This window comes from Panthera leo, chromosome A3 (genome assembly GCF_018350215.1).
Source record: "Panthera leo isolate Ple1 chromosome A3, P.leo_Ple1_pat1.1, whole genome shotgun sequence".
NCBI lineage: Eukaryota > Metazoa > Chordata > Mammalia > Carnivora > Felidae > Panthera > Panthera leo.
The window spans coordinates 62374556-62389232 of record NC_056681.1 but is presented as its reverse complement, the minus strand read 5'-3'; the positions used below and the strand labels follow the sequence as shown (position 1 = coordinate 62389232).

Sequence of the window (14677 nt, the reverse complement as noted above, 5' to 3'; positions counted from 1 at the left end):
GCCAGCCAGGCACCCCAGCCATTTTTTAATTAGGTTTTGTTTTTTTTGTTTTTTTACTATTGAACTATATCTAGAATATATAAAGAACAAGTCCCTTACCAGATATAGGATTTTCATTTATTTTCTCCCACTATGTGGGTTGTCTTTTCACTTTCTTGATGGTATCTTCCACAATACGAGTTTTTAATTTTAATGAAGTCCAACTCATCTATTTTTTTGTGACTTTTGTTTTCAGTGTCACATCTACAAAACCACTGCCTGATCTAAGGTCAGGAAGAATTAACCCTATGTTTTCTTCTGAGAGTTTTATAGTTTCAGTTTTTACATTCAGTTTTTCAGTTCATTTTGAATTACATTTTGTGTATAGTGTAAGATACAGGACAATTTCATTATTTTGCATGTGGATATCCAGTTGAGTTAGCACCATTTGTTCAAGGAAGTTCTTTCCCCATTGAATTGTCGTGATAGCTTAATCAAAAATCAACTGATCATAGGGGCGCCTGTGTGGCTCAGTTGGCTGAGCATCTAACTTTGGCTTAGGTCACGATCTCAGGGTTTGTGAATTTGAGCCCCACATCGGGCTTGCTGCTGTCAGCACAGAGCCCGCTTTGGATCTTCTGTCCCCTCTTTGCCCCTCCCCTACTCGCACTCTCTCTCTAAAAATAAACATTAAAAAAAAAAAAAATCAACTGATCACAAATGTGAGGGCTTATTTCTAGGTTTTCAATTTTATTCTATTGATCTATAGGTCTATCCTGATGCCGGTACCACACTCTTTATTACCACAGCTTTGTGAGAAGTTCTGAAATGAAGAAGTGTAAGTCTTCCAACCTCATTTAAGTTTAAAAAAATTTGTTAATGTTTTTTTAATTTATTTTTTGAAAGAGAGATAGCAAGCTGGAGAGGGGCAGAGAGAGAGAGAGAGAGAGAGAGAGAAAGAGATCCCAAGCAGGCTCTGCGCTGTTAGCACAGAGCCTGGTATGGGGCTCAAACCCACTAACTGTGAGATCATGACCTGAGCCAAAACCAAGAGTTGGGCGCTTAACTAACTGAGCCACCCAGGCAACCTACCAACTTCGCTCTTCTTAATCAGCATTATTTTAGCTATTCTGGTTCTCTTGAATCTCCATATTGATTTCAGGATCACCTTGTCAATTTCTGTAATGAAGCCAGCTAGGTTTTTGATAGCTAGGACAAGTGTCAAATCTGGAGACCAATGTAGGGAGTGTCATCATCTTAACAATCTAGTGGACACTTCATGGGAATGCAAGCTGGTGCAGCCACTCTGGAAAACAGTATGGAGGTTCCTCAAAAAATTAAAAATAGAACTACCCTATGACCCAGCAATTGCACTACTAGGCATTTATCCAAGGGATACATGTGTGCTGTTTCAAAGGGACACATGCACCTCCATGTTTATAGCACTATCAATAATAGCCAAAGTATGGAAAGAGCCCAAATGTCCATCGATGGGTGAATGGATAAAGAAGATGTGGTATATAAAGACAATGGAGTATTACTCAGCAATCAAAAAGAATGAAATCTGGCCATTTGCAACTACATGGATGGAACTGGAGGGTATTATGCTAAGTGAAATTAGTCAGAGAAAGACAAATATCATATGACTTCACTCATATGAGGACTTTAAGAGACAAAACAGATGAACATAAGGGAAGGGAAACAAAAATAATATAAAAACAGGGAGGGGGACAAACCAGAAGAGACTCATAAATATGGAGAACAAAATGAGGGTTATGAGAGGGGTTGTGGGAGGGGGGATGGGATAAATGGGTAAGGGGCACTAAGGAATCCACTCCTGAAATCATTGTTGCACTATATGCTAATTTGGATGTAAACTTAAAAAAATAAAAAATTAAATTAAAAAAAAAGATCCAGTGGACACTTCAACAACATGGGATTTAACTGCACAGGTCCACTTCTATGTGGATTTTTAAAATATAAATACAGTACTGTAAATATTTCTTCTTCTTTATGATTTTCTTAGTAACATTTTCTTTTCTTTAGCTTACTTTAAGAATACAACATACATTACATATAACAGACAGAAAATGTTAATCAACACTTTCTGTTATCAGTAAGGCTTCCGGTAAGCAATAGGCAATTAGTAGTTAAGTTTTGGGGGAGTCAAATGTTACATGTGGATTGTTGACTCCATCGGGGGTCACTGCCCCTAACCCCCACACTGTTTAAGGGTCAACTGTACTAAGTTTTCTGATCTATGACATAAGATGTCTTTCCACTTACTTAGGTCTTCAATTTCTTTCAATATTGTATAGTTTTCAGAGTATACTTTTATTTGTTAAATTTATTTCTAAGTATTTTACTCTTCATGCTAGTATAAATGGAATTGTTTTCTTACTTTCATTTTCTGACTATTCAATGCCAGCAGTAAAATTGATTTTTATATGTTGATCTTGTATCCTACAACCTGCTGAATTCATTTACTAGTTCTAGTAGTTTTCTTGGGGATTCTTTAATATATTCTATATACAAGATCATGTTGTCTACATATAGGAATACTTTTACTTCTTTCTTTGCAATCTGGATGTTTTTTACTTTATTTTCTTACCCAACTGGCCTGATTAGAACCTCCAGTACAATGTTGAATAGAAGTAACAAGAAGGGATATCCTTTATTCCTGATGTTAGAATGAAAGCGTAGTCTTTCACAGTTATGTATATTAGGTGAGGGTTTTTCATAATTACCCTTTATCAAATTGAAGAAGTTCCCTTCTGTTCCTAATTTGTTTAGTTTTTGTTATCATAGAGATATTAGGGGTGCCCCGCTGGCTCAGTCAGTAGAGTGGGCAACTCTTAATCTCAGGTTTGTGAGTTTGAGTCCTACTTTGGGTGTAGAGATTACTTAAAAAATAAAACCTTAAAAATAAATAAATACAATAAAGAGATATTAAATTTTGTCAAATACTTTTCTTACATGTATTGATATGATCGTATGGTTTTTATCCTTCATTCATTTTTTTTTTTTTTAAGTAGGCTCCATGACCAACATGAGGCTTCAACGCTTGACCCTGAAATCAAGAGTTGCACCCTCTACCGACTGAGCCAGCCAGGTGCCCCTGTCCTTTATTCTATCAATATGGTCTATCATATTAATTTTCAGATTTTTTAAGTTTTTACTTATTTATTTAAGTAATCTCTACACCCAACATGGGGCTCAAACTCAGGACCCTGAGATCAAGAGTCACATGCTCTTACAACTGAGCCAGCCAGACGTGCCTTAATTTTCAGATTTTGAAGCAAACTTGAATTCCTAGGATGAATACCATGGTCATGGGAATATAATCCTTTTTATGTTGCTGGATTTGGTTTGTTAGTATCTTGTTGATGATTTCTACATCTATATTCATAAGAGATATTGGTCAGTAGTTTTCTTTTCTTGTGATGTCTTTATTTGGTGTTGGCATCAGGATAATACTGGCCTCAAAGAATGAGCTGGTTAGTGTCCTCTCTTATATTTTGTAAGAATTCTTGGGAAGAATTGGTATTAATTCTACTTTCTATGTTTGACAGAATGAACCAGTGAAACCCTCTGAACCTTGGCTTTTCTTTGTGAGTCATTTTTTATTACTAATTCAATCTCTTGACCCATTATGGATCTATCCAAATTTCCCATTTCTTTTTTTTTTTTTTTATGTTTATTTAGTTATTTTGAGAGAGAGAGCACAAATAGGGGAGTGAGAGAAAGAGAGAGAGAAAGGGAGAGAATCGCAAGCAGGCTCCACTCTGTCAGCGCAGAGCCTGACGCAGGGCTCCATCTCACAAACAGTGAGATCATGACCTGAACCGAAATTGAGAGTCAGACGCTTACCTGCCTGAGCCACTCAGATGCCCCAGATTTCCTATTTCTTCAACTTTTATTTTATTTTATTTTATTTTATTTTATAATTTTTTTTTAATGTTTATTTTATTATTTTTGAGACAGAGAGAGACAGAGCATGAACGGGGGAGGGGCAGAGAGAGAGGGAGACACAGAATCAGAAGCAGGCTCCAGGCTCTGAGCCATCAGCCCAGAGCCCCGACGCGGGGCTCGAACTCACCGACCGCGAGATCGTGACCTGAGCCGAAGTCGGACGCCTAACCGACTGAGCCACCCAGGTGCCCCTCTTCAACTATTATTTTAACAATCACTTATGACCTGGCAACCTCACTATGGCACAGGTAGTACCTTGTACTCCCAAATAGTGAAACTCTTGACTCACTCACCTAAATTACAATTCTTATATTGCTGACAAGGAAACTGAGGTTATGTGACTTTTAACAATCTGTCCTGATTTCAGAGAGCCAAGCCTACACTGAACTCCCTCACCTTCTTCTTAGATGCATTACTGGTTGCTAATATTTTCCCAGCATTTCCTCATGAACAAATGTGGTAGCAGGTAAGGTGAACAACAAGGTCATGTGCTCTGGTGACAAAGAAACACGAAACCATAGAAACATTTTACCACTACCTTGAGTGATTTGATGAATTGCTCCACACTCCCTCCTGCCAGCAACTTGTCCTCCTAGTCCAGCACATATTCTATGTAACATGTGCAAGTTTTCAAAAGGTGCCGTATCTGTCACCCTCTTCTTATGTACTCAAAAATACTAAGGCAAAATAATGAGACTGCAGTCTGGAATCACACCCTCTATCTGTGTATCACTGACAAATTTTTCAACCTTTCTGCACTTCAGTTTCTTGCCCATAATGTAGAGATAACAATAATATCTACCTCAAAGAGTTGTTATATGTCTATAATACACTAAACATGTAATATACATAATATACACACAATATATACAATATAATATACAAATAATACATGTACAAGTGTTTGAAACAATGCCTGGCACCTTTATGTATGATATCAAAGTAAATCATGCTGCCAAGAAAACACACACTTGATTTTACTCTATAAAATAGTTCCAGGAGTATAATTTCTATACTCTGTACATTAGAATATAAGCTCTAAGAATTGAAATTACATAGGAGATGACATGAGAATAATAAATGTCTCCATTCTCAAGGAAATCAACCTGCAGAAGAAACAATAGAAGGAAGGGAGAAGGTAGAGCATCATAATTAAAAGCACAGCCTCTGGAATCCAGTGAACCTATGTTCAAAATCTGACTCCACCTTACATTGGCTCTTACCTTGAACAAGACACGTCTCTAAGCTTCTGTACCCACTGGTAAATGGGGAAAAATAATACTAACCCTAAGGAGTTTTGATCAGGATGAAGGCATTATTTGTAAGTACCTGGCACACAATAGCCACCTAATAAACAGAAACCACTTTTATTAGTTTTCTTAAATTTCATTTTAATAAACAAATTTGATTAACAAGTAAACAACTGATATGGAAACAAGGACCTGATGTTGATCCAAGGGTTCCCAATGCTGGCTCACCTGGAAAGCTTTGTAAAAGTCAGGTTGCCTACATGGCACCTAAGACAAACAGAATTATACTCTCCGAGGCTGGGGCCTGGGCATCAGTACTTTTATTTTTTTAGTTTTTTTAACGTTTTTATTTAAAAAAATTTTTTTATTATTTTTAAGAGCATGAGCGGGAAGTGGCAGAGGGTGGGGGGGACAGAGGATCCCAAGGGGGCTCTGTGCTGACAGCAGAAAGCCCGATGGAGAACTCGAACTCATGACTTGTGAGATCATGACCTGGGCCGAAGCCAGATGTTTAACTGACTGAGCCGCCCAGGCATCCATAATGTTTTTACTTATTTTTGAGAGAGAGAAACAGACAGACAGACAGACAGACAGACACAGTGTGAGCAGGTGAAGGGCAGAAAGAGAGGGAGACACAATCTAAAGCAGACTCCAGGCTCTGAGCTGTCAGCACAGAGCCCGACGTAGAGCTCGAACTCATAAACCGGAAGATCATGACCTGAGCCAAATTTGGACTCTCAACCAGCTGAGCCACCCAGGCAACCCTGGAAATCGGTAATTTTAAATGCACTCCAGGCAGGAGCGCGTAGGTGGCTCAGTCGGTTAAGCATCTGACTTTGGATTAGGTCATGATCTCACAGTTCATGAGTTCAAGCCCTACATTGGGCTCTCTGCTGTCAACACAGAGCCCGCTTCAGATCCTCTGTCCCCTCTCTCTCTCTCTCTGCCTCTCCCCTGCTCACTCTCTCTCTCAAAATAACATTAAAAAATAAATTAAATTAAAAAATACATTCACTCTAGGCAATTTCAATGTGCAGCTGGGAGTGAGAACCATAACAGCTAGCTAGAAGTGCTGATTTTTTATCAACTGAAACTAATTTTACTGATTAACATCTACTCTTCTTATGAAATAAGCCCATCAGATCTGCCCTCTCAAATGAGAATTACTATTATCTGATGGTGAAATGGAAGCTAAAAGAATCTGAACAATTTATTTCTGGGAGAAGCAGAGAGCCAGGTTTAAAACTCCAGTCAAGCCCTGAAGCCCATACCTCTTACTCAGATGCACTTCTAACGACTACTATTTCCTCAGCATGACTACAAACCTCGTCATGACATTCTCCTCATTTAAATCCTTTAACACACTTACCCCCTTAGAATAAAATCCAGACTCCTTAACAGGAACACCTCTCTTCAGAATGTGGCCCAACTATGTGCGTGGTGAGAATGAGTCACATACATTTGGATGGCTCTGGTGCTGGTCTGAACAGCCAAACCACTAACCACCCAAGGGGACACTGCTCAATCTCAGTGGCCGGTCAACTCGCCCAACAGGGAACAGTGTTAACACTAAAGAACGCAATGGGAATGGTGGCCCCTGAAGTTGTACAACATGGCAAGACTGCTGGCCTTGTTTTTCTTTCTAGCCTCCTCTTTCTCTGATCCCTTTTTTCCCCTCATTCTCTGTCCCTTCTCTCACTCTATCACCTTTAAACACGCTTTTCCCTCTGCATGGAATACTGGTTCCTACTTCTGCAGACTTCAATGTAAATGTCACTTCGTGGAGGAAATCTTTTCTACCACCACTACTACCACACTGTCCCACTCCAAGTTAGATGCACCTCTGGGTCTCCTACGGTGCCCCATAGTTCCCCATCGGCATTCTCACACATCAGTGCTGAGCGCAGGGACCAATGCTGATCTTGCTCACTAACTTCCCCCACCTAGAAAGTTCCTGATGTATGGCGGCTTGAGGAGGAGCCTAGAGGCAACATGGAGAAGTTACTCTGTAAATGTCTCACAACAAAAGGTTACTCTCCTAACTCAGGTCTCACGTTCCACCTCCCTCAGGGGAACTCCATGGGCAATGTCAAAAATCGTTGAATCTGGGTATTGCATATACGATGATGTATTCTTCCAATTTTTTAAGTAAGTTTGATATTTTTCATATAAAGCTTTTAGGGAAAAAAATAAAGTGAGTGCTGTCTGCATCCCTAATCCTGCCTTTCTTGCTATTATTTAGCTATAGGATACCCACCAGCAACCTGTCACCATCATTTTCCTACCATCTGATGGCAGGGCCATCAGGCAAAGACAGTACAAACCTACTGGCAGTCTGAGAAAGTAGTAAAGAACCCTAGGGTCAGCCAACAAAAAGCAAGAAGCTTTTGCCAAAAGCCAGATACTGGATTGCAATGAAATGCTAGGACTCCATCAATTTCCTTTTACCACCTTTCCTACAGGAGAGCAGAATTGCTGTTCAGGCCTAAAAACAGGAAGAAGAAAAGGATGCTCGAAAGAATGAGCAAGCTGCAGAAGAGAGTAAAGTGGTGATCTATTAAGTCAGGGGAGCTGGGTTATATAAATTCAGCTGGCTCTGGTGCCGGCCTAGTAGCCAAATCACCAACCAGCCAAGCAGGCTCAATTCCAGCAGCTACCTAACGTGCACAAGAGAACAATGTTAACACTAAAGAAAAAGCCCCCAATCACGACAGTCATTCCCAAAGGTCTGTGTACCATAAACAATTCTTTCTAGAAAATGCTGACAAGGATATTAACTTTTCAAATTCAATAGATGAAGGAAACAGAACCAAACCCCTCATATTCTATCCCCTGTTCCATCACGGACATCCCTGAGGCAAAGGACTGTGATGTCAGTGCAGCTGACCTAAGCTCTGACACTTGCCATTTACCTCTTGCTGCTTCTCCTCATTGGGGTACGTGTCTACAAATACTCCCAGCCCCACAAATTTGTCCATGTTTCCAAACACAGGCCCTAGAGAGAGAGAAGAGATGATGAACAATGAAATAAAGCCAAGAGTTGATAAAGGAATAATATATCACTATGATGGAAGAAAAAGTAAAATTCAAATGACTGACTCCCAGGCCTCTTTTTAAGAAGAGAAAACATATGTAAAAGCACTCAGAAAAAGTGCATGGCCTGTAACAAGCACCCAACAAAATCTGTAGCTGTTTGGTATTGAAGGCAGGGGAAGAGAGAAGGCCACTGCAACGTTGTTTAGCACCACAGCTGCTCCCTGGTCCAAACTGGTTGCTAAGGCACCCCTAAAGAATTCTGCTTCACGAACGCTTGGTGACAACTATGCCCCTGAGAGAGAGCTGAATTCCCAAATTCCACTTCTTGTTGCAAAAGAGATCAGGTCAAATCAGGTTGAGTTTGCCATGTCCTTGGAGCAATGGCTCCCACACAACTCCTGACTCAAGGAGTTCTAAGATCATACAATGCACATGCTCGGAAGAAATCAGCTCACCCAATCGGCAGTGCTCTGGAAAGCCAGCACTTTCACCCGGCCAACAGGCCACGTGGCCTCAAAGGGAAACCAGAAGGAACTAATAAGCAAGAAATTGTCCCAGGATGAGTCAAGTTCAACTGCTTTACTAGGAGTCAGACCCCATTCTAGAGACTAGATAGGCCAGTCTTTATCCACAGACATCAAGGGAGTGGCAAACTACTGGCACTGTGGGCACATACCCTTCTCCAAAAGAGGGCATGTGAGAAAGCAGGCCTGTCGCACCCCACACAAGAGCAACCCAGGGTCCCAATACCTGGCTGCATCCGATCCTTTGTGTACCAGATTGCCAAGCCATCCCCATGCAGATTCTTCTTCCCTTGTCCATGGATTCTGAAGTGCACCTGCAACTCCCAGTCTCTCAGGAAACATGGCTGAGGAGAAAAAGACACTGGAATCAATGAAGAGTGTGAAATGTGAAACCCCTCAAAGCCCTCGCCAGCAGTCTAGAGACTGGGAAAACACAAATGAAGGTAACATGAGGTGAAGGGTTGAAACTGAAATCTATGACTTGCTAAGTGCTAAAATTAAACAGGTTGAGCTGTCAACTGTATATGATATTTAATATGGAAGGTGAATAAACCTCCCAATTATCCTCAGTATCTCCTAATAGAAACAGGATAGTACTCAAAGTTGGAAAAGACAAGAGACTGCCAAGTTAGACTACTGTGATCCTACAGCAAAGCATCTCAGCCTATAGAGTACAGGTGGCTGAAGTGACACTCATTTGCAACTTGAACTCACACCTCTGACAGAAAGATTCTAAAAAGCCTGGATTTCAAGAAAGATCAAAGCTTCATTCATTACAGAAAATAAAAAAAGCGAAGCCATTATACAAAGGTTTTCAGGACTAATTAGCAGATATGTGAACAACCCTAATTAGCTAGACTTGTCCTTATGCCAAGCTGAGGGGCAAGCCAGAATTCCCCAAGAAGGAGTAAGTTACAGTCTCCCAAAACATCATGCCCATGGTCAAGAGGCATAAATGCACCAAAGGAGACCACCATCCCCATCACAGGGACAGCTTTTGGTGGAAACATGGAGGTGGGTACTAATCAGACTCCTGTGTTTCTTGGGGTTTATTTTGTTTTTTTCTTGAATTGTGTACCGAAAGCTTGCAAAAATGCAGAAGGAAGTAAGTGGATGGTTAAGTGCTCTAAATAGTTGAACACTTTCAAGAGAAAGCAGAGTAGGTATCTGGTTTAGAGAGGCTCCTAATTAAAGGTCACTATGAAGAAAGAAAGGACGGAGGAGCAGATAGACCAGCAGGGTTCAGGCAGAGTCTCTCCAAATAGATTGTTCTGGCTCTTGAGCAACATACTGCTAGATCATTTTTAGTATTCATTTTTAATTTCTGGGAAATCTTCCAAAAGTGTTAGTATTAGGGATACACAGTCAAATGAAAGGGGTGAGGTTACTTCTGAATTCACCAAAGAACCCTGTAACTCCAATAGCTTACCCTACCCTGATGATCCCAGTCCCTGTGTTGTCATTCTGTGTTCTCCTCTTTCTGTTCTTGCACTTAGATATCAAGACAAGAGTGAAATTCAGTGCCAGGAAGCTCCCCCATAGCCAGTGGGTATTATCCCCCTGGGACAAGGGCAGGGCCAGAGAAGTTCACACTGAGCCAAGAGGTGTCTGCTACTTATCCTCGGTCTCCTCTAGCACAGTGCCACACACTTTTTGCTCAGGGGTATGTCTAGCACTGGTTCTGAAACTTGGCTATACATTAGATTCACCTAGGGAGTTTTTAAAAATTCCCATGACCACAGGCATCAACTCCAATGGACAGCCAAATTTGAGGACCACTGTTCAAACAAACACATCCTATTCAAATAACTCAGAAACAACCCCAAAGCTCATTCTGATAGATGATAACAACAACAACAACAACAACCCACAGTATCAGAGAATCTGAAAAAGGGCAATATAACTAGATCCTAAACTAGAACGGCTGCTAAAAGAGTTATGTAGAAGCAGCTAGCAAGACAGCAGCAAAGTATCAAGCTCTAGACATAATCATTTAGTAACCCAGAGACCTCATCAATGAAACTTACATGTAACAGATACATAATGTAACAGGGCACATTTCTGTAACCATCTTAACTTTCTAAGGCTTTTTCATATCTATTGTCTTATTTTATTCTCCCAATAACCCTAGTGGGCATGTAGAAGGTATTATGAAGCTCATTTGGCAGATGGAGAAACTGAAAACAGAATTAAGTAACAGCCAAGGGCTCACAGTGGATCTGTGATACAGCTAGATCTAAAACCCAATCAAGGCTGTCAACTGCCAGCCTTTTGCTTCTTCTACCAGAACACACCACCCTGCACTCTGTCCAAGAACAAGAGCAACACTACAGTCTGGGTTAAGAGGCCAGCTTGTGCAAACAGCTCGTGTAGAAACTTCTCTTAACCCTCTGCTCTGTTAGAATTCTTTGCCACGTAAAACGAACAGGGAAAAGAGATAGTTCTTTTTTTTGAGGTTCACTTATCTATAATCAATGGAAAAAAAAAAAAACCATGAAAAAGTAAGTTCTTAGCTTATGAGAACCCAAGAGAAAGTATTAAAGGATGCCAAGGTCATTCCCAAGAGTAAAGGGGTTGTAAAAGACTTAGAAAGAGCCCTGGAAAGCAAAAAGAAAGCATCATCTTACACTTATACAAAATCACAGTGCAGCCACACCAGAAATACTTCATTCACCTCTTGCCACCATACCTCAAGGAAGACAATGTAGCTAGAAAAGGTCCAGAGAAGGACCAAAAAAAAAAAAAAAAAAAAAAAAAAAAAGACCAAGGGCTCAAAGTGGCTTTCACATGAAAATAAAATTTAAAATTAAACTCTTCAAAGTGAAATAGCAAGGGCGAATCCTGGGATGAAATTTAGGATAAATTTAAAAGAGCAGTCTTCTACTTTACAAAGTAACTAAATGTGAGTTATTAACCTCCAAGAAGTAATACTATCAGGTCAATAGGGAATTAAAGATACTTCAGAAAACAGAATCAAAATGGATTATTTCCTATAACTGGGGCAATCAAGAGCATTTCCCTACATATCTGATACCATTATGAAGGTCATCATATTCTCTGAAAAAATCCTGAAATCCACAGAAGACAGAACCCTGGGGATAGACAGTAAAATTAAGTCAATATGCCACTGGTGAACTTTTTAGGACTTTGTGGGTCAGCGACACAGGAGGGAGAAAGATTCTTACCACCCGGTTCCACAGGGCACCCTGTTTACTTTGCATATCTGGGGTAAGGCGGATATATTGGGTCATCACCATGGCATTGCCCATCAGATTCCACAGTGAGGAACTGCCTGTGCCCACACCTACAGGGAGGAAGTAGATCAGTTCATACTCTTCAGCACCAACCCATTCAGAAACCACCAAGGACCATCCTAAAGCTGGAGTCATCATCTTTTGCTCCCTTTCCCGACACTCAATGTCACTCATAAATCTCAAATCCTTACCACCTTGACAGCTTCCTTTTCACAAAGCCCTTCTCAGGTGACGACATCACAGCTATCACTTTGTCCATGCCGCAAAAACCACAGCTCAAACCCATTCCTCCCATTTTATACTTAAGTAAACTTTAGCACCATAAAAGAAAAAAATTTCCCCAATTCTACCAAAAAGAGCTTGACCCTCAGGCCTCTGGCGCTTAATCACATTATTTCTTTAAACAATTGAAGTGTGAAGGTACTGCTCCCAGGACCTCAGGCTATACACCTCATGAAAGTGATAATTTTTGTGTGAGACAGCACCGATGAGGCACCTGAAGCATCTGCTGAGTGCATAAATGATCACTCTTAGCGGCCGGCCATGTACACACCTGCACTTTGAGTTTTTGTCTGCTGTCCCACACTCCAGTGGGGAAACAGACTTGTGTTTCTGCACTGATTTGGTCTTCTTTGTAACTTAACTATATAAATCTTTTGGTTGATGAGCTGTGCCTAAAAGTCTATGAGCCCCAAACAGAGCAAAGCTAACCAGCCTCTTTGATCAACAGGGCTCCTGGACTGGAGAACAGGTGTTTTAACCGGCAACAGAATTTTATCTTCTTTCTCAGTCCAGCCAAGTTCTACCCTAGTTCTGCCTCCTGCTTTATTTCTAGCACATCTACAACTCCATCCGGAGACCTGCTCTTTGCTAGTGGCCTTCAATCACTTTCCACCATTTGCAGTTCCATCCTTCCCACATTCCTCCTTTCGAACTCCCCTTTGTCCAGGCCTAGCGCTTGTGGCATCCGAGCCCGGCTTTGACCTGCTGTAAACTTCCAAAACAGGGTCGGGGGAGGAGGGGAGCTGACCCCTGCCCTTGCGACCCGTGGTTCCCAAACGCGGCGAAGTCCCCGTGGGCCCCCACCCACCGCCGGCAGTTTCCTTAGGGCCACGAAGCCTTTCACCACCCCGGTCTCTACCGATGAGCTCAAGTCCGGAAGCCCTCCCCGTGCACGACCACCTCGCCCGGGGTGCCTCACCCTGGTAGGGCTTCGACAGCGAGTGTTCCCGTTTCAAGTACTCGAAGGTTTGACCCGCCCCGACTTGCCGTGGCCCCTGCCCAGACCCCAACAAAAGGAGAAGGAGCAACATCCTGGACCCATTCCAAGCCGACAAACGCCGCCGCCACCGTTGCCACCACCCAGAGGGTCCCAGAGTCGCCGCCATCTTTCCCACTGCCTTCCCTTCATTAAAAGCCCGCCCCGTTGCCCAAGCCATTAGCCCAGAGAACCATCTGCCCCGCCTCCCATTGGCTCTCGTCGAGCCCCCGCCCCCGCAGGTGAGCATCTCACCGATTGGCTGGCTTCGAGATCAGTTGCCTTGCCAACCTAGGGAGGGGGAGTGGCCTAATGCCTGGATTCCCTTATTGGCGTTTGTCCTGCGGTCCACTAGGCCTGCTGGGATACGTAGTGATTTCCATTTTGTCTCAGCATTCTAGAGTAAATTTAAAGAGATAAAATGTTTCTCCCAGTTTCACACAGACGTTCTATCCTCTCTGCCATAGTACCTTCGTGTCTATGCGGAGTTATCCGTCAGGATGTAAAACTGAAAGGAGAAATAGACAAATCCACAATTACTGTAACTGGGCAATTATTAGGAAAACTATCAAATTTATAAAAGACTTGAACACAACAAAGAACTTGACCTGATGACATTTATAGAAACTCCACTCAACAACAGCAAAAGACACATTCTCTTCAAGTGCAAAAGAAACATTTACCAAGATAGCCTGGGCAAAACAAAACAAACACCTCCACAAATTTAGAAGAAATGAAAGCACACAAAGGATGTTCCATCATGATGGAATTAAGCTAGAAATAACAACTGAAAGATTTCTGGGAAATCCTCAAATATTTGGAAATTAAACAACTCCTTTAAAAAAATTGTTTAATGTTTATTATTATTTTTTAACAGAGACAGAGTGTGAGCAGGGGAGGGCAGAGAGAGAGGGAGACATGGAATCTGAAGTCGGCTCCAGGCCCCTTAAACAACTCCTAAATAACTCATAGAGGAGTAGGAAGTACTGAAGGACTGTAGTGAGTCTTCTAAGAAATGGAACAGGATTATCAATCTTTTACCTGGGTGGCACAGCAGGACACACAGGACCTGAAACAAAAAGAATGAGGTTCAGGGGCACCTGGGTAACTCAGTTGGTTGAGCGTCTGACTTAATTTTGGCTCAGGTCATGATGGCATGGTTTGTGAGTTCAGCTCAGGTCGTGATCTCACAGTTCATGAGTTCAAGCCCCACATCTGGGTCTGTGCTGACAGTGTGGATCCTGCTTCAGATTCTCTCTCCCTTTCTCTCTGCCCCTGCTCCACTCATTCTCTCCGCTCCTCTCTCAAAAATAAACATTAAAAAAAAAAAAAAGTAGGGTGCCTGAGTGGCTCAGTCTGTGAAGCATACGACTTCGGCTCAGGTCATAATCTTACAGTCCATGA

The 14677-nt window shown here is 41.7% G+C and overlaps 1 protein-coding gene across 9 annotated transcripts in view; it reads right to left on the bottom strand.

The window, feature by feature from the left end:
• LMAN2L (lectin, mannose binding 2 like) overlaps positions 1-14397 on the bottom strand; it is a 30522-nt gene extending 16125 nt beyond the window's left edge. For 2 of the 9 annotated variants that reach the window (XM_042932115.1, XM_042932116.1), the window contains exons 1-4: positions 13217-13403; positions 11947-12065; positions 8988-9105; positions 8114-8196 (exon numbers count right to left, since the gene is read on the bottom strand). In XM_042932115.1, coding sequence (XP_042788049.1) covers positions 8114-8196; positions 8988-9105; positions 11947-12065; positions 13217-13403 — 507 coding nt within the window. Of the gene's footprint in view, positions 1-8113; positions 8197-8987; positions 9106-11946; positions 12066-13216; positions 13404-13528; positions 13782-14314 lie in introns of those variants that run through there. The other 7 variants (XM_042932117.1, XM_042932118.1, XM_042932119.1 and 4 more) reach the window with 7 other exon arrangements.
• Positions 14398-14677: the final 280 nt, after the last annotated feature.